Genomic DNA, 24,409 nt, shown 5'->3' with positions numbered 1-24,409 from the left:
AAAAAAAAAAAAAAAAGTTTGGGTAGTGAATGCGCAGTGATTTTCAACTCGCAGTAGCCCGCAGTTGCTTCCAATGTCTCAGTTTGAAGTCCGCAAACTTCGGAAAAGTCAGAAAGATACCGATTGAAACTTCGATTGGAAATTTTGGAAGGAGTTTAACGAAGAAAGTTCGGTAGATATGCGCGTTTTCAGATTTGTCAGTGCGTCCTCGCGAAGCAGAAAAATAAATTGTTGCCTATTTTTTTTCGCGAGACTTGGATAATTACCACTACACTTTTGGACAGACTTGCGGATAAGATTTGGGTTTTTGTAAATTCACGCTTTTGGAATTAATTGTTGCAGTTAACTTGTCTTTCTACAGATTCTGAGCATTTCAGTCCAACATTAGAGCGCTTTTCCAGCGTTTTTTTTTTTCTTTTATTCTTTGGAGCCATGGATCCGAGCCAGCACAACCCTCCAGCCGGCCACCAAATCGTCCATGTTCGGGGTGATTCAGAGACCGATTTGGAAGCTTTATTTAACGCTGTAATGAACCCGAAAAATGCAGTCGTACCCCCTTCTCTACCTATGAGGATGAGGAAGCTACCAGACTCCTTCTTCAAGCCGCCAGAGCCAAAGTCCCACTCCAGACAAGTAAGGCCACCCCCACAGAAACCACAAACTATTTCCCGTATCTTTTCCCCCCGCGCGCTCCGAAACTGTTGTGTGGTCTTTTTGATGACATCATTTCTATTGGTAAACTTTTTAGTGCACGTTTTATACTCCCAGGACGAGCATTTGCACAGATCAAGTACAAACTGGTCGTTTGAACGTGTTTCTTAGAAATGTACACGAATGCGCAAGTCGGGTCGTAAATTTCCACGAACATAAATAATAGCATAATAAAAAATAGGATGATCTTGCGTTCACAGGAAAATACAAACGGCGTGAGGTAGCCAGCAGATATATGCGTTTTGTAAACACTTTAACGCCAGTTCTTATGAATATTCGGATTTTATTTGATTGATGTTTTGCAGTCTTAAATGTATCACTGTTTCATAGTCGAGAGGATGCGAAAATGTTAAAAGCTCGCAGTGAAAACCTTTGCTTGTTTTTGGTAACAGGACGCGTTTTTAATAGTCAGGCTTCACGACTCCTTGAGGTTGCGCATGCGCGGTAGCTCATCTCCTGTCCCCACTAGCAGTCCTATGAGCTTCCCCAGGACAGGCCTCTTGTGTTTCCTGTCTTACTCCCCCTCATCTTAACAAGAGTAGGCCAAACCAAGGCAAATTCACGTCCGCATGTACACGTTTGCGTCTGTTCCTTAAAATGCAACTTTATTCAAACGTTAAATACAACTATAAAAGTATTCCTGGAGGTGTGTACTGACTACACAGCTTGATGCGTCTGTATCGTCCTGTGCGCTTTTGGCACGTGTCCGCTGGGAAATATATCGGATTATGATGTAACCGACCTACCTCACGCGGATTCGTTCCTTCTCATCTTGATCTACTGGAATAGAAAAGTGATTCAGACTGTTTTGTGAGTCACTTAACCTGACATCCCTCCACTCCTTTTTTTTTTTTCACTTATCCGCAAAAGTCATCCTCAATGCAGCTGCCAAACCATCAGTCCATTTAAAGCATCCGTATACTCCGTTTACATCGCTGTGTTAGGTAGCGCTCTTAAAGCGTAGGCCCGTGTGTGTGCGTGTGGGTTTTTATGATCTGTTGATCCACCCTCCCCAGGCTAGCACAGACGCGGGCACGGCGGGTACCATCACTCCCCAGCATGTCAGGGCACACTCCTCGCCTGCCTCGCTGCAGCTCGGAGCCGTCTCGCCTGGCACGCTGGCTGGCATGACCCCAGCGGGCACCTCCCCTCAGCACCTCCGCCAACCCTCCTACGAGATACCTGACGATGTCCCTCTGCCTCCAGGATGGGAGATGGCCAAGACGGCTTCGGGCCAGAGATACTTCCTGAAGTGAGTAGTTTAAGATGCTTGATTCGGTCTGATATTACATCTTAGCCAGCACGTTCACTTTAACATTTCATGTTTAGTGGGTTTTTGGATGGATGTTTGTTTTTTTGTTTGTTTGTTGTTGTTTTTGTTTTTTGGCTTCTCCCTTTTGCTGACTATCTAAAATGAATCTTTGGAAGTGACAGTCTTTTCATAACCAGCTTGGGAACCTTTGAGTACTCTTTGTAAATTTTAGCTGGAAAAGAATTGTAGCGATAATGTTGACACTGTGCTCCAGAAACAGAAGTCTACCCCAGCAGTAGTAGTACTGTAAATCAGGGCATGAAGCAGACGTCTGTGTATGTGGTATGGTCGTACAGATGTGAGTTAAGATCTCAGAGCTGACCTTTTGCTGACATTTGGGTAAGGTTTGTTTGCAGATGCTCACTTCAGGAAGTTTCTCCTCAGAACTGACTGATTTTCCTGTCACAGTGCTGCAGTGCTCAAAATGTATATCTGCAATTCAAAACAATACATGTCTGCTTACCCTTTAGAGCACAGTGAGCAGCATGCGTAAAGTGACTTTAAAAAAAAAAAAAAAATTATATATATAATATATATCCCACCCCCACTCCTATTCTCCCCCTCAGTCGTGGTACAGACCACCCAGGCTGTGATGCCTATGAGTTCAGTGTGTAGGTGATGGTGTGAGAGTGTGCATAGAGCTGAGCCGTGCAGTAAGCAGGCTAAACCTTAGCTGGGGTCTGCATCGTGCTTCAAAGGAGCTGGTCTCCTCGATCTCTGTAGATGCAGGGCCTCTCTCTGATAGGTCAGGGCTGTGTTAGCCTTAGTGCTCAGGCTCGTGTGTGTGTGTGTGGGTGTGCATGCGCACGCGCTCAGTGCCTGTGCAGATCATGTTTCAGCTATGAACAAAGAGCCAGTGTAGCAGGGAGAGAGAGTGGAACACAGGGAGGACTGCTAAACTCATCTGCCCGATTACAGGGCTTGTCCACCCAGCCGGGAGACAGACCCTTCGAGGCAGAGAATGCCACCTTTCCCGGTTGGAAGGAAGGTTCTGTTGCTTTCCAACTAAAGACTGACTTGTTTTGGTAATCGTCTATATCGTGACCTTAACCAAGGCCCATTTGTACCATTTGAATTATCATGAAGAAAAATATTTCCGCTGGAGGCTAAATGAGTTTAAATGTTTGGGTTTTTTTTGTTGTTGTTTATTTTATTATTGCTACTAAATATTTTTACTGTTTCTTTACAAGTTGTGTACCAGTTTCTGTGTATTGTCTCTCTTTTTGTAAATGAAGCTTTTGGGGTTTTGAAATTGATGACCCATCAGACCAATCGATTCTGGACAAACATGATTAAGTTCAGATTGACTGGGATGAAAAGGCGAGCTTTTGAAGCCAGATGTTTGGAGGCAAACATCTGGCACACATCTGCTCCGTTTGGCTTCAGAGTTCTGTGGAGAGTGGTGCAATAAGGGGCTGTGGGAGCAGAGGGGGAGGGGGCATGCGCCGCCCTGCGCGGTCAGACGACTCGCGTGAACCAAGCTGGTATCTGGAAGCTTCCAAACAGCTCCTGCATCAGACGAGGAAGACTATTTCCTATGAGCTAGACGGTCAACTGCTGAGAGTGGTGCATATGCGTGGAAAGAATAAGGCCTGTGTTGGCCGTTTTTTAAAGGACCTCTTCAGTGTGTACACACACACACGCGCGCACACCCGGTCACTTGGGCAGTCCCCTGTCTGTGTGTGGCCATTGTCTATACACTGTTTCATTGGGTGCTTGAATGCACAAATGAGTTTCCGAGACTTGAGCCATCCCCCGATCCCCTGTACATGTGAATTCCTGCCTTTTGTTTTGTTTTGTTTTGGGCTATCAAGAGAGATGGAAGCCTTATTTTCATCTTGTCTCTGTTTTAATGTTGACCTCACCCCTGCGTAGGGTGCATTTTCCCACAAGACCCTGATGTGCTTTGTCGGTGACTTCTCTGTGGGCAGCCTCCCTGATCGGAACTCCATAGAGGTGCAAAGGGTTAGGAGAGCGTAAAGATTTTGTTTGTGTTGTATTAATATGGATATAATGTAGATGCGTATTGAACACGACCAGTATGCACAGAAAATTAGACATTTGAATGCCTTTTATTCTCGGCTTCCAAATTATTTACACGGTATCACATATCAAAGTGTAGATACAGGATATGGCTTGCAGAGTTGCCGGCTGCCTCGGTAAGCATGTACAGAGGAGAAAAAAAGAACCCCACACACTCCTATTTATAAACGCAGGCGGTGTGGATGGGTGGATGATTTGAAAGAGCCAGCAAGTCTCTGAGGGCACCCCTCTTTCTGTCCTCCTTTCTCTCCCTGTTTGCAAACTTGCACACTCTCACTTTCTCTCTCACACCCACACGCGGTCTCTGTTTCTCTGTGTCATTCATTCCCATAGGGTTCAAAGACTGCAGTAAACAGACAGTTTGTGTGTATGTTTTGTGCACGCGTGTGTCCATCATCATTGTTGTCTTTTATGTCCTGCATCTGTTCAGCAGGACTTCTGTTTTGGAGAAGGACTCTGCGCTCCTACCTCGTGTTCCTCGCTGAGTTGTAGAGGCTCGACCTGCGACCATGACACGAATGGATGTCGATTCAGAGATGGGGAGTGACTGTGTGGGTGGGGTTGGGTGAGGTGGGGTAGGATGCAAGAGGGAAGACTGAGAGAGAGCCACTGTATCTCTGGCTTTGTTTTACTGATGAAACTGTAGTGTTATGCAGTCCATACACCAGTAGACCCTTTATATGAACTAGCCAAAAATAGGTGTGTTTGTGTATATACACACACACACACACACACACACACACACACACACGCACACACACACCACTCAGATAAACACCAGATAAGGTTAGATAGATACTCAAAGGTCAGAGTTTCCTTTACTTTAGTGTTCTGGTGTTCATTTTAACCTTGCTTGAGATTAAAGTTACAGAAGTGCCATCAGATACTCTGTGTCCCAGGATCTTTGAACGTACAGATTAAAGCACCTGAAAAACTTTAGAACCCAAGGGGGTATGGCCAGCTTTGCTGATGGTTTGAAACAGATAAAGGGAAGTGGATTATCAGCTTTCATTATTCTGTCTCTCTCCTCCCGTGTCTGCCAGCTTCCATTATAAACCCCATTTGAAGGGAAGAGTGGGAAGAGGTCAACATGGTGTGTTGACCTATCCTTTTTTTCACCCAGCAGTTTGCTGTGAGCTTTGATTTATAACTGGGGGTGGGGGGCACACTGTTTAGTTCTTGCCTGCCTGTTCAAAGATCGTTTTGGGGGCAACCCCCTACTCCCAACCCCAGAACAGAGGGGTGGAGTGGGGGCCTTCATAGGGCAGAAGTGTTCAGGCCAGGGTCATAAACTAATGAAGGGTTCTAATTTAGAGACTCTGGCCGAACACAGCAGGCTAATCAGGGCTTCCGTTGTCTTTATTAAAGCCAGAGCATGCTGGGGTTGGGAGCCCTAACCCTACAGGCAGGTCGGGGCAGGAGGGCCAGTGAGCTGCTGTGATGAGAACCATGCTCACCTCACCCACCTCCTCTCCCCCCTTCTTAAAAAAAAAAAATCTGTTCCTAATCAGCTTTACAAAGGTGTGCCTTATTCCAGCAGAGAGGGTTTCTGCCCTCTAGATGACTGGCTAAACGAACTAACGCATTGCGTGAGAGCTTTTCATCCCATAACCGCGTGGAATACGAACGAAGGAGAAAAGAGTCCCAGTTTAAATTGCTGAGGAGATCCTAGGCCAAGATCCAACAGGGTGGAGTCATTTAGGGAGGAGGACCGGGGGCACCCTGTGTGTAAGGGGCTGCCGGCTTGTGTGGGCAGTTGTCTAAGTCAGGACGCTCGTCAGGTGGAGGTGAGGAGGGTCCCGTTGGAGAAGGGAAACTGGAAAATGAGCGGTTTTCTTGGCGATGCTTGGCAAGCTCGAACTCGCTCTGCCGCCAGCATTGTGTGGCCACAAACTCCATAAACCCCTGAAAGGCCCCTTATTTCCTTATGTAGCTGTTGCCATTTGGACTTTGAGGAAGTTGCTGTACTGCTAAAAGCACAAATTGGGGAAAGCGGCGACACGTTGCACGGGGTGATCTGTCGCCTGGTTTAATCAACATCTGTGTGTTTGGATTTCCTTCACAAATGGTCTGCTGTAGTTTGAGAGAGAAACTCATATTTACACAAGCTTTTGTCTTGAATTCTGTCAGTACTAGCAGTAGTGGCGCAATGAAGTTTGTACTGCTAATCCAGGTGGTAGGTCTACAGAGTACACCTTTTTAGCGGGGTGTCGTCTCTGTATTTTTCTGATGCTAAAAAGGAAAACATTTCAGGTACATGTTTTTGTCGTCTCCTCTCATTTTAACTGATTTCCCCCCCCCCCCCCCTTGTGCCATTAGTAAATTCTGTTAATGCATTTTGGAATTACTTTAATTTGTAAAATAAAAATATCTAATATATGGATGCCAGGTCTTTATTCCTTTTGAATTATTTCATGATCTATTCAGTGAGACACAGGAACTGGCTCAGTCAGAGTTGTGCACCACCGCAGCAGGGCAGTAGCGTAAGGGCTAGAAGCCATACGTTGCAGGGGCATGCTGGGAGATCTGCTGTAGGGCTGGCTGCTGACTGTTAAACCATCTGGCTTGACCACCTCTCTCCGCTTCCATTTGTAGCATGTTGGTGTGTGGTGGCCTGAACGAGGGAGTGTGAGTTTATCGCAAGTGTGTGCAGTGCAAGTAGAATCCCAGACCGTTCTGCCTCTGTATACCATCTCTGTGCAACACGCGCAAACACACACACGAAAGCCCTACGGCTCTGATGTTCCTGTGCTCAAAATGGCTTCCCTCCAAAACACCAGTTCAAAATCATACAGTTGTGATGCTAAATTTGATCGACTGAGGTGAATTAAATACAAAGAGCGTTCGGTTCTAAGCTGTTTGTTCATGTTGGAAATAGTTTAGTGTCAGAATCTCTTATAGGTATTTATTTGGGTTATTGTTAATTTTATTGTAGGTTTCAGTAGTTTCCACAGCCTTCGTCGGCGTTAGTCACTTGGTAGAAAGTTATTCATTTGGCATAGATTTGTGTTTGCCACATTTTTTGGCTTGTTGACCACACACAAACATGGTGATCTTAATGTGTGCGTGTCTGTGTGTGAGGGAGAGGGGGAAACGCCTTTAACCCAGACATCGGTACTCCCCCGATCCAGTTGGGAATAGCAGCATTTTAACTGCCTCTGCCTTGGAGAGCTGTTTGCAGTTCCCATGGACCACTGGCCTTACACCCAGCGTCACTGTTCCCCTCTCCTGGGTTCTGCACACACTTCTCTGGCTTTCTGTTGCCTCTGTTTGTTTTTCAGCGAGTTTTTCACAGCACCCTCCCCGGGCCGCTTTTTCCAGTCCTGCCCCGCCTCTCCTGCTCCAGGGGGTGGCTAGCGGGTCACTGTGTGATTTCAGGTCCTCCTTCAAAGAAAAGCCTTAATCCTGCCAGTGGGGTCAGCAGGTCACTCGGTAATCTCTGCTGATGACGTCGTGCTGACGGAAGGCCACGCCGCCGGCCCACTCCTTCCGCGGTAGGGCCATGGGGAGGAGGCTGGGCTCACAAAGAAACACCTGTAAGTGGGAGGCGCCCTGCGCATCCTGGCCCTCGCCACCGGCCAGCCCAGACGCGCCCGCTATTCAGTGGTCCTGCAAAAGCCGTGGACTCCGAGGTCAAAGTGAGTCAGTGCTGGATGAGAGCACTGAGTGGGATGTTGACTTAGAAAACTCCAGTCACAGTTCCAGGCGAGAGTCAGCACAGTGTATGACTAAATCCATGGACTGTGTTGACTCTCTGAACAAAGTCACATGTTTGTTAGAGAAAACTCATAAGCTTGAGTGTATGGGTGTACATGCGCGCACACAGTTCTAACAGCTCTGAGCATGCTGTGAGGAACCCGAGTGGACGTGCTCGCCCCCACCCCTTGCTGTTATAAATAACAGCAGCACAATAAACAGGCCCCTGATAATTGGGCCATCAATCAGAGCTGTGTCTAGAGATGTGGGTGGGGCCAGACCCAGGGCTGTGGGTGGGGCCAGGCCCAGTGCTGTGAGACCCCCCCCCCCCCCCCCCCCCCCCTGGTCTCCTAGAGTTCTCACTACTCACTCATTTCCTCCACAAAAGCTGAGGTGATGACAGCTGGAGAGAGAACCTGAAAGAAAGAGACCCCCTAAGAGTACTACTGCTTTTGTGTGTCTCCTCTCTGTCTCACCCTCGCGCTCTCTCTCCCCAATCTGTTGTCCAGAGGGGTAGTATTGGGCTTGTAGCTCCTTGCTCTCGCTCTCTGTCTTTTTCAAAACCCACACCAGGTTCCTCCAGCTGTCCCCAGCCCCCTGCCCTTCTCCAAGCCTGCCTGGAAACGTCGAGGCCCTCGGAGCAGATCTTGCCCCAGTGTGCACTTTTGACCAGCTAAGTGAAGTGACACCCCCCACCCACCCACCCTTACACACAGCTGGTGGCTCTCCAAGGCCAGCGTGTGCTGCTTTTCCTGAGGAAAGGCTGAGTACTCCCGCCGGCGGGGGTGGGTTTTCGGCCTGCGAGCAGTCGGGCTGCTTTAGCTTTGCGGCTGAGTGATGGCCACCCTCTCTAGCTGTCCCCTCTGGCTGTTAAAAAGCACTGGGCTTATGGTTCCCTCCCTGCTGCCATATAAGACCACACATGCACGTAAGGCGCTACCATGCAGTGTCACCGACTATAAACAAACGCCATTAAAAATAACTGCGGTTGCTTAGCAGAGAACAGAGGCCTCCTTGCCCCTCCTCCCAGCGTGAGCATAGAGAAGAAGGGAAGCGTTTCTGGACATCCACGCGTGCCCTCCGTTGTTTCTGCTGGACACGCTCCAGTTTTGCTCCTGTTTCCTGGTACTTTCCTGAGTGTGTCGGCCGACGGCGTGAAAGGGGGGTTCTGGGGTGGGCTGAGGAGCCAACTAAGAGAGTCGTGCAACAATAAGGGTTTTTGTGTGTGTGTGTGTGTGTGTGTGTGTGTGTGTGTGTATGTATGTGTGTGTGTGTGTGTGTTTTGTTTTCAGCCTGTTAATAGGCTGATTCAGCATTTGGCCTGAAACGATACCTTGTGTTTGTATTTGCAGGCGTTTTAGTATTATGTCATTTCAGGAAACCAGAGCTGGGGGACTGGGCCTCGGGGGCTGTCTCAGACAGCACCACCCTGTGAGAGTCACCGTCTGGCCATTCAGGTGAAGGAATAAGCACGGGAGTGTTTTACATATCGAGTGCAGAACTGTTGCTGTGTAATTCATGTGCACGTGTAGTGGTTGGTCAGGGGTGGCGGGTGGCTATAGTGTGTTTCTAGACGTAATAAAGCCCACCTGTGCTTTGTTTTCCTGCTTCTACCCTTATCCCAAAACCCAAGAGAGGAGAACTCCATGCATAACATCCTGTGGTCCAATTAAAACTCACACACACTGCCCCCTGTTCTCTCCCTCCCTCTGTCTGTCAGAGTTTCCAGCACAGTGGAGGGGGGAGGGGCAGAGTGACACAAAGTGTAACAGGACCACAGCGATCCATTCAGCCAGCGGAGTTCTGAGGGATTGCTTCCGTGCTTGTTTTCTTCTTTTCTTTTTCCTCCTGTGTCTTTTTTTTTTTTTTTCCCTTTTCCTCAGGGTCATCCCTCCCTTTCCTCCCCAATGACCCTCCTCGAGAGGCCCCCCGGTCTCCCTCATCTGCAGCAGCCTGGGCTCTTTTCCTGGCTGCGCGTGTGGGTGTGGGTGGGTGGGTTGGGGGTGGGGTGGTTTACTGGTGGGTGGGAGGAAGGGGGAGTATTTGGCAGATCCTTTGATCAGCAAAGCATAAACAAGAGGAGGCTTGAAAATGGGTGGCTTAGCAAGGGGGAGAAGTGCTGAGTCAGTGTGTCTCTCTCGTTTTTTCTCTCCCGCTTCCTCCTTCTCTCTTCGAACTCTCACTTTCTTTTTAACTCCGATGCTCTCGCTCTCCGACGTTTTGATTTCCAGTTCTTTGCCTCCAACATCTGGAGGCGGGCTGAGCCGACTTTGATTCAGCGGCTTGACGCTGCACCTTTTGGAATCGTTCAGTAACGAGAGATCTTTGCCGGGCAAGGCGCGCTTCAGCTCGGCGCGCGCGAATCCCACCACGGCCGGCCACGGTGTTTTTGTTTTTGGTTTTTTTAATTTGTTTTTTTGTTTTGTTTTTTCTTCGTCCTCTTCTTCAATGTCAGAAGGCCTTGAATGGGCCCTGGAGGGCAGCCGCGTGAGCGGAGGTGAAAGCGAGGGACGCGGTGAATAGCACGCGGCCTTTTCGGGGGGTCGTAGCTCTGTCTGAGGCTTTGTCCAACGGACGAGGCCTTTAGAACGGTGGCGCCAGATCGCTCAATGGCCTGACACTTCAGTGTGTCGGAGCAGGCAGCGGGAGAAAGAGCTTGCTGGGAGGAGTCCCAGGGACGACCCCGCGTGAAGGGGCCCTGGCCCGGCCTACCGCCCAACCCCTTCCCACCGTTAGCCTTCCATCTTAATCAGGCAATGGGTCGCAACAAAGCGGCGATTAGAAATGCCTCCCCACTGCCCTGGTGAGTGGTAATGACAGAGGAACAGCCTTGATTATTTTTTGTCCTGGATTTTTTTGGAATTCTTCCCCCCCCTCCCAGAAAATACTGGATGTTCAATTGCGTTTTGCTTCCATAAATGTTGTGCAAGAGCCTTGCGTGTGGTGTCAAAAGCCTGGTTCAGCCGACCGTGGTTGTCTAAGCCCCACATAACAGGTTGCCTAACCTTTAAGTGTGGCAGACTGCTGTGAAATGGAGGAACCTTGCACACCCCACAGGAGCAAATGCCACAAGGCGCTCTCCCAGCCGGCTGGCTTTGTTTAGAGGCTGAATAAACAGGTGTGTGTGTGTGTGTGTGTGTGTGTGTGTGTGTCCGTCCTCATCTGAGATGGTTTTCCTTGAAAGGCACTCGGTTCTTTGTCACACTCCAGCGGTCCTTCTCTCTCCTGCTCCTGAGATCATATGCAATGTGGGCCAAAGTTGACTCTGCTCTGCGACTCCCGGCTCCTCCTCTCTTCCGACTGCAGACTCAAGTTTGTGGAACGAACTCCTAAAACAGGCCTATTTTTAGTTGGGGCAGACGAATGGGCCTGAGCGGAGCCGGGGGGGGGGGGCTCAGCCAAGCCACTGGGGGTTTTGCCCCAGTTCTCTTCGGCTTGAAAGGACAGAAACAGTAACTAAAAGGATCCCTATTTTCTGAATAGTTATGAAGATCACACTGCTACCTTAAGATTGGTTTAAAGAAAGTTACATTGCCATAAACATATCTTTTGAGAGTTGTTCTACAGAGCTTTTGTTTTTTTTGTTTTTTTGTTGTTGTGGGTGGTTGTTTTGTTTTGGATAAATCCCATTGCCCAGTAGGTAATGTCTCCTCAACACTGTGTGGCTCTCTTGGAGAACTGAGGAATAAGTGCGTGATGTTGCCTGATTTCCGCTGACCTGCATCCACTGGCTAAATGTAGCCAAAATCTAACTGGAGTTGATCTAGTTGTATTTGACTGTATCTGTATCTCTGTATCTCTCGCGCTCTCTCTCTCTATCTATCTATCTATGTATAATGCGATCGTTATCCTGAGGTGAGACTTGTCTGCCTCTGTCTCCCTCCAGCCACATCGACCAGTCGACCACCTGGCAGGACCCACGCAAGGCCATGCTGCAGATAAACCAGGCTACCCCGGGCAGCCCTGCACCCGTTCAACAGCAGAACCTCCTAAACCCGGCCTCAGGTCTGCAGTGGAGACACCACACACACGCGCGCGCGCGCACACACACCACACACACACTTGCGTATGTGCGTTTGCATATTTACTATTCCTAGAATATCCATCTTGGCCGTATAGATGATTTAGCAGCCTGCGTTCTGATGGTTGCATATGGATGTTGGCTGTGGTGTGCAGTACTAGAAGTTCCTCCACAGGCCTCATATGCATAGGTGGTGGGAGGGGGTAGCTTGGAGGCGCTTTGGGAGAGATGTAAAAACATGCCTGGTCGTACCCCATGTCCCTGCAGGGCCACCTCATCCACCCGTCTCACCTACCCCACCCCCTGCCGTGAAGACAGTGGAGCCTCCACCGCAGTGATTCGAATGTTCACAGATCCATTTACCCACCTGTAGACTTCACTGCCTCCAGTCTTGCATTTTACCCTCGCTGCAGGCACGTTGGTCCCTGCCGCACCGTCTGGGCCGTGCTTCTGCCGGGCCGCTAAAGTCCTGCTCCCGTAGCCGCCCTGCACGCCGCAGTTTAGCGTTTTCCTCATCCCAGCAAGAATGGCTCACTGACTGGCCAGTGAGTCAAGCCGTGTGTGTAGTGAGCGAGGAGAGCACTCAACTGTTCAGTGCAGGGAAAAACGCTGCACGGAACCCGTTTCGGGTTCGTCACATAAAATGAAAATGTGTGCAGTAAACATGAAGGAGGCACTGTAACCCGGATGTGTTCTGGTAGGACCTCTTCCTGACGGCTGGGAGCAGGCCATCACTGCTGAGGGAGAGATCTACTACATCAACCACAAGAACAAAACCACGTCCTGGCTGGACCCACGCCTTGACCCGCGTTACGGTGAGCGCACAGCCAAGTTCTCCCCTTTCAGGGGGATGGAGAAGGTCAACGTGGAGAACGCCCCCCCCCTCCCCCATGTTTAGTGTTGGGTGTATGAGTATGTGTGTGACCTTTTAGATGACTGGAGTGTGTGTGTGTGTGTGTGTGTGTGATAGTGAGAGGGAATTGGTGTCTGTATGTGTGAGAGTCTTTAAGAGAGACAATTCTCTGAAAATCCCACTTCCTGTGACTCATGTTGAGGTTAGCCAATCCTGTTTCTAACTCAGGACTCAGCTATGTGATGTCTCTGTGCGCACATACACACAAGCGTGCGCGCGCACATACACACACACACACACACACACCATGCACACAGTACTCCTTCTGCCCTTCTCAGATATGAACTTTGGAATTTCACATGACAATAGTCAAAGATTAATTTTCTCGTACCCTAATTTAAAAAAAAGGAAAGAAAATCATTTTTGGTTTAGAGTGTGTACTGTCGGCATGGCAACAAGCACTGGTGGTCTTTCTGAGATCCATTTTTTTTTTCTTGCCTCCCCCTTAATCTCCTCTGCCGGATAAGACTCACAAAGAGATGCAGGCTTTTGCTTATGTCACTTTGAGTTACTCACGCTTGACGTTTCCTCTCTTTATCCTAGATTCCCTCACTTCTGTCCCTTTCCTGCTTATTCACTGTTCTCTCTCTCTCGTGTGTGTGTGTGCGCGTGCGTGCGCAAGAGAGAGTGACAGAGAGCGAGCATTCACCCATTTGGCCCCTTTCGTGTTAAAAGGCCAACAGCGGTAATGTTACAGAACAGGTTGCCATGGTGTGATGTGCAGCTGTGCACATGGAGGCGCTCATGGGAAAGGAGGAGACACCGTGTGCAGTGCCTCCAAGAGCCGAAGCTGCTGCTCACATGCCTTCAGCTCTTTGAAGATTTATACGTCTCGACTGTACAAGCCTGGTGGGCCCCAGAATTACAGACGTAATGTGGGGGGCGCAAGAGAGGGAGAGGGCATTAACCCGTTCCTTGCCGCGGACTCCAACTGTCTGGCTGTTCCCGTGTGGCTTTAGGCGACGCCGCCTGTGTTGGGAACATTTGCTGAGTTTATCCTGGGTCGACCAGTTCTGCTGTTTTGTCCTGTAGGACAGATAACAGACAGCGAAGTGATTTTAGTGATGAGTGTATTAATCATACGCTGGCAATAAAGATATTAGAGACCGGGTAAACAGATGGCACTTTTAGATGCGTTTTGGCACATCATCTCTGTAGGTTTCCAGGCTTAACTTGGATGCATTTTGAATCTCTGATCATTAGTGATATAGGAATGGTTTATTTAGAGTTGTTAGAAAAGCAACTGTACTGTACACCCCTCTACGCACCCACCTCCCCACTCTCACTTTCTGTCCCCCCCCATGAGGCCCAGGGCAGGCAGACAGGTCTGAGCCGGAGCCAGACCTCTTTATACTGCAGGCCTGCACCTAATCTCTTCCAGACCTTTTCAGTCAGAGCAAACCAACGAGTGGGAGGGGGGGGGGGGGGTGTCTGAGGGAGAGAAAAAGAGGGAGAAAGAAAGGGAGAAAAAAGAAAAGTTAAAGGAAGAAGCCCGACAGCAGGCTCCCCCCCCTTCTCCTGAGAGGCTGGGAGCAGCGAGGAGGCAGGCCTTCAGAAAGCAGGCAGGGCTCGGCGTTCTTGACCCGGAGCTTTCATGTGCGTTTTTTTTCTTCCCTTTTTTTTCACTCTGTCTGCAAGGAAAGCAGGGGGAGTGGGTGTTTAACACAGAGCCTGAAGGGGGAAAAAAAGCCTCAAAGGCGCAGACCCACCTGATCCCGGGCCTGGCACGACCGCTCCTCTCCGTGAAGTGGCACGGCGTCACCTTGGGTTAGCTGTCAGGCGCCATGCTGTGGCTGATTGGCTATCGCTACACTTCAGCGCAGGAGTTGACACCTTGTTGGCTGGGTCTGGGTGATGTCACCCTCTTATGGAGCTCTCGTTTCCAGCACTCAGCTCTGCGCTAACCCTGCCTCCGACTCGCACTCAGACTCCCACACACATGCCTGCTTGTGCACACACACACACACACACACACACACACACACACACACACACACACAGACACACTTGGCATTAACCTTATTGGGAAACTGAGGGAGATACACATGTAAACAGTTAATTTGTTTGACATCAGTGTCGTGTTTGCTGTGCGTGTGCACAAACACACACCCAAACACAAAACTCTTTTGAATGAAACCTAATTGGCTGTGTTATCCTATTCATGTCTGTACAAAGTTTGTTTATAGGGTGTATGGCAGCCATCTTGTTTTCAGGCTGTTTGCCCTCCATACCAGATAGTGACAGCCCAACACAGCTGACTTCACTCAGGCAGTTAAGCAATGTCTGTCTCTTTTCTTTTTTTCCTCTTGCTCGCTCTGTCTCTCTACTAACTTTCTCACTTTCTCTGTAACTCTGATGCTTGCGTGCTATCCATCTATCTATCTATCTATCTAGCTAGCTAGCTAGCTATCTATCTCTCCCTCCTTTTCATCGACATTGCAGCCTATCTAGTCAGATGCTGTAGGGACCAAATATTTACCCAGGCTTCAAAGAAAGTGACCCTGCTCGGCTTCGCTCCTTCACAGCACTTCTGGAAGTTTCTAGGCATGCCCATAGTCTCACCTGCCTTCGCAGAGGATCCCCGTGGCATTGGCTAAGCTGCCAGAGCGATGACTTCCCCAGCCTGCTCCACCGGGCCGTGCGGGAGGAAGGACGTATAGCGCTCACTGTCACTCGCAAGTTGTTCATTACAGTTCATGCCAAGCAGTACAGGCATGTATTGTAATTAACAACTGTTGCCAAAGTGATGAACAGTTACTACAGTTATTAACATTAAAAGTGATGATTGTTGAGAGAGAGAGAGAACAAAAATGGGAAAAAATATGTATATTAAAGCTTCATATACACCTACTGTAGACTCACATGCACACTCACAGCTACTTTAATGAATATGTCATGTACTTATACAATTATATCTGCACGCACAGGACTGGTTTAAAATGTAGCTTGATGGCCATAGTATGACACACTCATTCGCACTGAACTTGAGCTCCAAGTTAAACTGCAGGTTTATCAGGAGCAAGCATTTCTGACTCTATCTCTAAACCTCCTCCTCGTTTCTGCTCCTATAGTCCCAGTCTAAACTCTAGTATATCGTCTCTGTTTGGAAGACGGTTGACATTCAGTAAGTGGGTCACAGACATGCCGGGCACATCTAGACTTGAATATAAGGGTGTTTTTTTTTTGGGGGGGGGGGGGGGGGGGGTGCGTTTAGTGGTGGTTTCAGATTTTTATTTATTTTTTTAAACCTTGAAAACATTTTAGTTATAACATGGAGTTGCTTCACATTTAAATGGTAATGGGGGCAAGATGGAACAGGTTTCAGTGTAGCAGCTCATTAGCTGGGTTTACTCCTGCTCTGGGAACCGAAAAGGCTGTCCTTTTAGTGCCATGGTCCTCCCTCAATAGACCCATATCTATGCAAGATAAGGGTATGAAAGGAGCCCCCCATCACACACACGCACACACACACACACACACACACATCACCACCCCCTGTATACCACAATCACAAAATTCCCACACACTAATAGAGAGCCTCTGGCAAGGTGGGGGAAGTGTGTGTGTGTGTGTGTGTGTGTGTGTGTGAGGGGGTGAGGCTTGGATTCCCACGGAGAGAGGAGGCCAGAGACTCAATGAAGCCTGAGCGAGTGTAAACACACACTGATTGAGTGGGGACGGGCGGGGACGCTCGCCCGCATGACAACACCAGCGCCGTCACGGCTGTGCTCCCATTGGTGGCCCGAGCGCATAAGTAAACAGGCATGCTGGTCAGTACAGTAACACCTGGCACCTCCCACAGCAGACCCCGCTTGTCCCTTTCATTTACTGGAGTCCCCGGCAGTACGCATGACCTCATTCACATGTACTCGCCTCCCAGCCAGGGAGCGCTTAGACGACTGAAGCGCATTGTTACACGGCACCTGCACTCCTGCCCCGTCCTGCCCTCGCTTCGACTCGGGACATTTACACTGAGATCCTTTGTTGTCCCGTGGAGCTGACAGTGGCCTGTAAACACCGTAGCGCCGCAGCTACGGATCGTGGCCAGCAGTCAGGAGCAGGCGGCTCCAGTACGTTGTTGCGGTCCAGGCGAGTTCTTGTTCAAATGCACAAAGTTTTACTGTGTGTTGGGAGTCTCTGGACCAGCCTGGCCAACATCTCCTTGGACTTCTATGGGTGTTTTTGAGGAATCATTGCAATCATGAACCAGAAAAGGGAATAATGTGCCCTTTTTTTTTCTTCTTTTTTTTTTTTTAAACCGTTACATCAAGGTTTTACATTTGCAAACTACTGCAGTGTATCAGAACAGTTGCAGTGTGGTATCCTTGTCCATATCATACTGCCGTCTTCTACAAGTGCTTATAAGTATTGTAATGTGTGTGTGTGTGTGTGTGTTAGAAGCACAAATGAGCAGCTGTGTGCATTCCTGTGTGCAGCTCTGAACCAACAGCGCATCTCCCAGAGTGCTCCAGTGAAGCCGGGAGCCCCTCTGCCCTCCAGCCCCCAGAATGCGCCCATCCTGGGCGGAAACAGTCAGATGAGGCTACAGCAGCTTCAGATGGATAAAGAGAGACTGCGACTCAAGCACCAGGAACTGCTCCGCCAGAGACCTCAGGTCCGAGACAGACACGCATGCGACACACACTGCATGCACAACATTCATGCATGCACACACCTCTGACACTAGGCCAACAGGAACCAGGCACCAGCACAGTCCTGCTGAAATGGTGCGTGGTGTACTTGCGTGTGCATATCTTTGTTACATAACCGCGTCTCCGATTCGACTCACTTTGAGGCCTGTTGTAAGATGATCCCTTTGAGGCGGCTTCTTTGGTGTCAGAGTCTTGTTTTGTCATGCTTGAAGTTCTGCCAGTTTGCCTACTCTTGTTCAGGATGTGTCTGTCTCTCTCTCTCTCTCCGTCTCTCACGCAGTGTCACGCTTTCGTACACACGTGTACGAAAGTGCTCAGCACGGCGCGATCAGCACCGTGCTGTTGAAAGCAAGCAAAGATCTTTACTTTGATCTCGGAATGTGTGTCTCGTCAATCCCGGTATCTTGTGTGGATTGATGAGATGGTCTGTGTTTGTGCGGGAGAGTGTGTTGGAGTGGGGCACTGCGAGAGGTCGGGAATCGGAAGACGAGGCAGGCACGTGGGGGTCCTTGGGCAGACGGGGAAGGGGCGAGCCGGAGCCGGGGGGGGAGGGGCCACCCCTCCCCCCACCCCCCCGCTTTGGAATGTAAACACAGTGTTGACATTGCCCTGCAACCCCCCACCCCCAGTACCAAACTAAACAAACACTGCGCTGTAAGGGCCAATCTGGACTGCTGGCAGATCGCTCTCCACGCTAATGAAGTTCGGCCTGGCCTCGCTGCCTCTCCGAGGCTTTTAATGACTGAATCACTCCTCCTGTTTACTGTGAAACACTGATTTCTTGTGCAGTGAGTAATTCAGGGGAAACTCTCCATGCCCTGTCATTTATAACGTTGTCCATTTGTTAACAAGGTTTATGTCATTGTTTACGGTTCTTTGCGCATAGGAAGTGTGTAATAAAAAGAAGGTGTGGGGAGGAGGGTTCTGACCCCATGCCCTAACCAGTCCTCAATGATGTGCAATAAACACACACCTTAGCAAGAGCTTAGTGCTGTAATGCAGTTAACCACCCAGTTGGGCTGCGGCCATAAAGTTACCGAGGATATTTATGGAGAGTGACTCTTCGCAAACGAGAACCAGATCCGTGGCTCATGACGTGCTAGCTGGGATGGGCATCATGGTGTCATTCAAACAGGTAAAGGAGGAAACTGCTGAGGGAGGAAAAAAGAAACACCTTGTAGGTGAAGAAGTTTTTTCACATGATGTTCGCATGCCTGCCATGGCAAAACCTGAATTGTTTGTTCTCCAACAGAACAGGAGTGCAATTCTTTGTTTCTTTGTATTTGAAAGAGCAGAGTAGCCTTAAGGATGAGCAGAACAGGAGGTTCTGATTTAGCCAGAAGCTTCCCATCATGAGTTCTGATTACAAACCTAAATGTTGGTGACATAATAGTTCCAGTACTAAGCTCAGTTGTCAGTGATGCAATGCTTGATCATATTTCTATTGTTTTAAACAAAACTGGCACCCGCTCTTATTAGAAACTTTTATTACGGCCCCTTCGTGGAAGGTCTGACCTTTTTGAAGCCATGTTACTAGTACAGAAGCATTCAAAACAGCTTGATGTACAGTATTTCTACACATTTATTTCACTAGCGTGAAAAACATTACTATAGTCTTTTAGAAACCATGGCGCGTGTCCGTGTTTTGTGCAGGAACTGGCACTGAGGAACCAGTTGGCCACTAGCATGGAGCAGGACGGAGGCAGCCAGAACCCAGTGTCATCACCCAGCATGCCACAGGACGCCCGCAGTATGACCACCAACAGCTCTGACCCTTTCCTCAACAGGTGACTGCCCAGTACTGTGGTCTTCCCCAGGAACCGCATCCGTTTGAGTCTTGATGACTGTTAGTGGGGTTGGGGCCTCCGTCACTAACAGTAGAATGTAATTGGAGGCTGTACTTTATAGAGCCCTCTAGTGCACTAGTCAGGATGGCATTACTCACTGCTGATCTCCGATAATTTTAAGCTGACGCAGCCGGGTGTTGCGGAACTGACACAAGTAGTCCTGTGTGACTTGTGCAGTCCTTATATATAACAGTAGCACACCACCCAGTGGCCGTTAACGGGAAGAGGGCCCTGTCTGGTAGAGCCTCTCCTCTTGTGAAGGGGGGTGGGGGGGTGAGCAGGCAGCACGGCCCGTGAGAACATGCGGTCTCAGCCTTAGACAGTCCACTGCCCCCCACCCCCGCCCCTTAGCTCTCACAAAGACCCCATTCATTGCGCCACACTCATAACACTGCACACACATCTCTCTCGCCCTCTTCATTAGTATAAGCCTGCTATATTTCCTCTCGCACTGTAGCCAGCGGCTCAGCCTCCCTCGCCTGGGAAGGGCTCTATTTGCAGAGAGGCATTTATTCCCAAGCTCTCGCCAGACACCACCTTTCACAGAGCTTTCAGTCTCGGAGCAGTCCAAGGCTAACTGTCTGTCTGGTTATTTACTAAATGTACAGTTAATAAAATCTCTCAAGTTCTCCGAAGTTGTTGGTCCCTCAGCTGAATAGTTGGTTTTATAGGCCATTGAAGGTAAAATTTGATTTCTCACGTCGAACAGTCAAACATATAGTTTTAATGGAGTTTGTACTGTGAGATGGCAGAAAAGCTCTGATTATGGTGAGGTAATGGTTGTGTGTCTGACTGTTCTTCTGTGTCTGTCTTAACCCCCAACCCCAGTGGGACGTATCACTCCAGAGACGAGAGCACAGACAGTGGCCTGAGTATGAGCAGCTACAGTGTTCCACGCACTCCAGACGACTTCCTCAACAGTGTGGATGAGATGGAGACAAGTACAGTGCTTAAAAATATTCATTAAAATCCGATTCAAGTGCAGTCATGTGACACAGCCACCAAAGTGAGAGTCTAAAGAAGCCTAGTTGCTCTTGCTCTGTGGTCACTAGTTTCTCACCGTCTTCAAACATGTAGCCCTTACTTTCACTAGATTGGTAGCCATCGCATGATATGAGGTGGGGAAGGTCAGGAATGTGTAACAACTAAACCGAATCAAAATTCAGTAAAATTCTGGGTTGGGGTGGATCTGGGTGGTGGATGAGGGAGAACAAAAAAAAACAAAACAAAAAAAAAACTTTATAATGCACCGTGCTTTTAAAAGCTCTACTAAGGTCAGTTATGGTTATAAACAACAAAAGTGAGCCGTTTACATAAATCCATCTTCATCCTCCTTCACCCCCAGGTGACTCCCTCGGCCCTGCTTCTATGGCGACGCAGCCAAACCGTTTCCCTGACTACCTGGATGCCATCCCCGGCACCGACGTGGACCTGGGCACGCTGGAGGGCGAGAGCATGGCGGTGGAGGGTGAGGAGCTGATGCCTAGCCTGCAGGAGGCCCTGAGCTCCGACATCCTCAACGACATGGAGTCGGTGCTGGCAGCTACCAAGATTGACAAGGAGAGCTTCCTCACCTGGCTATAGGCGTCCTGCTAGCACCACCACGCCACCCCCTTCCACACACACCGAACTGCTGCCTGGTCACATCTGTGGAGGAGGTGTAGATGCTTTGCTATGTTTTCTTCCCCCTCCCCTCCTTAAAGGACATTTCACTCCCATGGACTTTGCTCTCGTTTTCCTCCCACATTCGGCACTCACGGCTTGTACGCAGTTGTAGAGGCAGAGTTTTTCTTCTTCTTTTTTCCCCCCATGTCTGCATCCTCAAGGCTGGCCCATGAACAGACGATTACTTACAAGAACCCGCATCTCCCTCATAGCTGATAGTCTGTGTGTTTTCCCGCTCTGAGCGCGTTTCTCTGAGGGCTTTGTCGTTCGGCCGAGAGTGCCGAACCCTCATCAGGTTCCTCCGTGACCCCACACTCTAACCCACCCACAGCCAGAACCAGCCCTGCATCCTCTCTTCCCACCTTCAGTTATCGTGATCCTGGCAAACCAAAAGGAGCAGTAGGCCTAGATATCTAGCTGTGGCTTATAATGGGATGGAGCTCTTGATCTCTGAGGGGGTTGAACCTGTGGCTTTGGGAAAGCGAGTGTCCCTGCTTGGCTGTGCCAGCACATCTAACTAGGAACCTGTAATCAAGTGCCTTCAGTTTATCACTTAATCTCTTAGTGGAGCAACTAAAACATCATGTTTCTTCTTTATCTTTTTATAAGGTAGTACACCTTATATTTCAGAACAAAATCAACCACATTCTTTTCTATTTACCATTTTCATTAATCAAAAATTGTCTTTCAAAGGTTATATAAAATGTATTATGTTGGGAATTAGGAGTCTTTTTTATAAACCATAGCCTGTTTGTATGACAGTCTTATTTAAGTCTGATTTTTATTTTTTTCCTTTTTTTTTGACTTGATTATTGCATTTGTGTCTGATTTGATCAAACTGATTAGTTTCTCACTATACCTGATTTCTGTTGGTTGTCTTTTGCCACTCTAACATCATTTGCCTTCCAGCACATTTCTTATGTCTACTAAAATGGCAGATATCATGGAATATCATTTGAATACACGAAACCAATTGATGCTATTACCCAGTAATCAGTGGAGAATGGTCTCCCTAGATTGAAATCTTTTTTTGTATACCAGTATCTAGTTTTTATTATTTTTGCATATTTAATGACAGTATCCTATGAACTGACAGCCAAATGCAAGGAACAAACAGGTCAATGGAACTTGGCTCAGCTGTAACTTGTGAACAGCATGAACTAGAGGATGGATGCCTTTGCTCTGGGACCCTTTATAAGCGATGACCTTCAGACTGGTGTACAATGCTGATGAAGCAATGGTGGCTGGAAGTGATGGTTCTGCTATGTTTTAGATGGTTAAGCAAGTCTTGAGGGTTAGTGGTGTAGAGTAGCGCTTAGATGGTACTTGATTTGGGAATTGTGGTTATGGATGATGGTTGCTGTAGACTAATGGAAACAATCAGTTATGATTTCTGTCAGGATTTTTTTTTTTTTTTTTAAAGGCTTCCAAAGAATTTTGTTTTGGTTTTTTTTTTTTGTTTGGTTTTGTTTTTTTTCCTGTTAAAAAAAACAAATAATTTATCATATTCTTTTGTGTAACATATGGCATAAGCTAATGAAAAAAACTCCAGCTGATGACTTAACGGTGGATATTTGATTAATTATTTTCTCACAATCTCCCATACTGATTCCGTACTAGACATTGGTTGAGCAAGTTACCTATAACTGTTACCTACCACGGCCTTGTCCGAATCGTTTACATTGATGTAGAGAGAAACACTACAGAAAACTCTTCAACGACAATATTATTGCGAATGCTTTATACAGTGACAAGATGTGTATTTTCAAATGTTTACAAGATTATTGCCCCTACACTACGTAATGTTTCAGTGATGACATTCTAAATGTATTTTTGTTTAGTTAAGGTTTTGATGTACTATGGTTTATTTGATGTTCTACATATATCCCTACATTTACAGATGAATTTTCCCTTTGAGTCCATGTGAACAATGATCAATGATCAAAATTTGTGATCAAATCAGGCAAGCTGTGCCACTGTGATATGTGAAAAAATGCTAAGTAATATCTGTAGAGTAAAATCTATTTTGCAGAAGTATAGTATTGATGGCGAACACTAGTGAGGTAAAACAGTGTTGGAGAAAGCAATGCAACAAATTTTTATAAATTGTTGGTACAGTGCTGGTGTTGCACGTTTAAAAGAACATTGCGTAAAATGTGTATGTTACTTAAACATGACTTTATGCGTAGTTAGTGTGCAGCTCTCAAAAATATATAATAACTTTACAGTTTGTAGTGGTAGTACTAATCAGCCAAGTTAAAGGATTGGTATTTAGATCTCTCTAAATGCACAAAGAATGAATTTATCCATTTATGACCTTTTTCTTTTTTAAAATAGATGTATGTGCATGTATCTTAAAACCTTATGTTCTGTTACAGTCTATCTCTTTGCATAATACTTTAAAATGGGTCTGTAATAAAGTATATACTTTGTTGTACTGGCTGAATTTAATCACTTATCTCTAGAACCTTTTAGTAATTGGAGCAAAAATATTTTTTAACATGTTCTGCTAATATTTAAGTCAGTTTTGTTGTGTGCAAAGCCTGTTAAATTGATCTGATTATTTAGAGATTATTTTCTGCAAATGCTACAAAATGTATATACAGTAAGAGGGTATGGAAGATGTTTCATAAAGCAGATCAAAAACAACATTTAAGCATATTAAATTTACTAGACAATTGTCACAATAGAACATGTCTTGAATGCAAATTTGTATTAAACTACTACTTCTGAACCCAAAGAAACCAGAGTGAGGATTCGAGATGTGGTGGGTAAAAATGGTCATGAATCTTATATTGCCAGATGTGAGTAGTATGAGAACAAGTATAGGACACGCTGGATAGTGCACTTTGAAGTATATTGGGTGTAGTTTGAAACCAACATAATTCAGCCATTCCATTAAATTGTTTTGATTAAAAGGACTTTGAAATATAGCCAGTGTAAGTGGTCATATCAATGCTACCTACTTCAGTCAAAAATGTAATCTTGGTGAGTTAACTCTGACTTCACTGTACACCCCCATTTTGTGATACAGAGAAATACAAGAAGCCAAATGTTATGATAGTTTGTAAACAATGCAGATATTTCTCTTCCATGAAATGGAACATTTCAGTCAGCTGTACATTTAAAAACACATTTTCAGTAATGAGTTGTGAAATACTGACCTGTAATTCTCTACATTTGACCAATTCTTTAAAATGAAAAGCAAGAAAGATCAAGGACACCTCAAGCCCATAATGACCGAAATCCATCTGTAAATGCACTTAACCAGTGACAACAAAACGCATAGCACAATAGTACGACCTTTGAGTCCCTTCATAATGAAAATCAGTTTCTTATGACAGTGAGGCTGTGTAGTGATTCCATTATTATATGATGGCATCATGTTCCTCGCTGAAAGATAAGAAATAGCACGGTTATTTGCCAAATTTAAACATCTGACATTCACATTTACACAGAAGGACAAGAGTTTTATTAAGTTAGTCCAAAGTTATTTGACATATAAAATCATGAAAATATCAACTAAGTGATAACTTAAGTAAGAACTGA

General features: G+C 47.2%; 1 protein-coding gene across 2 annotated transcripts; it reads left to right on the top strand.

Moving 5' to 3' along the window:
- On the top strand, positions 1 to 23,297 carry yap1 (Yes1 associated transcriptional regulator). 2 transcript variants are annotated; one of them, XM_027012742.3, is made up of 8 exons: positions 2 to 633; positions 1,728 to 1,963; positions 11,649 to 11,767; positions 12,485 to 12,598; positions 17,133 to 17,311; positions 19,002 to 19,135; positions 20,024 to 20,136; positions 20,541 to 23,297. In XM_027012742.3, exons 1-8 carry the CDS (start codon positions 433 to 435, stop codon positions 20,777 to 20,779), a joined length of 1,335 nt encoding a protein of 444 aa, XP_026868543.2. In that variant the 5' UTR covers positions 2 to 432; the 3' UTR covers positions 20,780 to 23,297. The 2 variants fall into 2 exon arrangements, with proteins under 2 accessions (XP_026868544.2, XP_026868543.2); XM_027012743.3 differs by lacking the exon at positions 12,485 to 12,598 and having other exon boundaries at positions 1 to 633.
- The last annotated feature ends 1,112 nt before the right edge of the window (positions 23,298 to 24,409 follow it).

Source organism: Electrophorus electricus, chromosome 6, assembly GCF_041902795.1.
Source record: "Electrophorus electricus isolate QZ-2024a chromosome 6, ASM4190279v1, whole genome shotgun sequence".
NCBI classification, from domain to species: Eukaryota; Metazoa; Chordata; class Actinopteri; order Gymnotiformes; family Gymnotidae; genus Electrophorus; species Electrophorus electricus.
This window is presented reverse-complemented; position numbering and strand designations above follow the sequence as displayed.

Bases quoted from the DNA above. Each gene is read 5' to 3' on its own strand.
- yap1 (XM_027012742.3), top strand. From the start codon at position 433: ATGGATCCGAGCCAGCACAACCCTCCAGCCGGCCACCAAATCGTCCAT. The intron at 1,964-11,648 runs GTGAGTAGTTTA...GTCTCCCTCCAG, and splicing joins GGCCAGAGATACTTCCTGAA to CCACATCGACCAGTCGACCA. The intron at 20,137-20,540 runs GTACAGTGCTTA...CTTCACCCCCAG, and splicing joins TGTGGATGAGATGGAGACAA to GTGACTCCCTCGGCCCTGCT.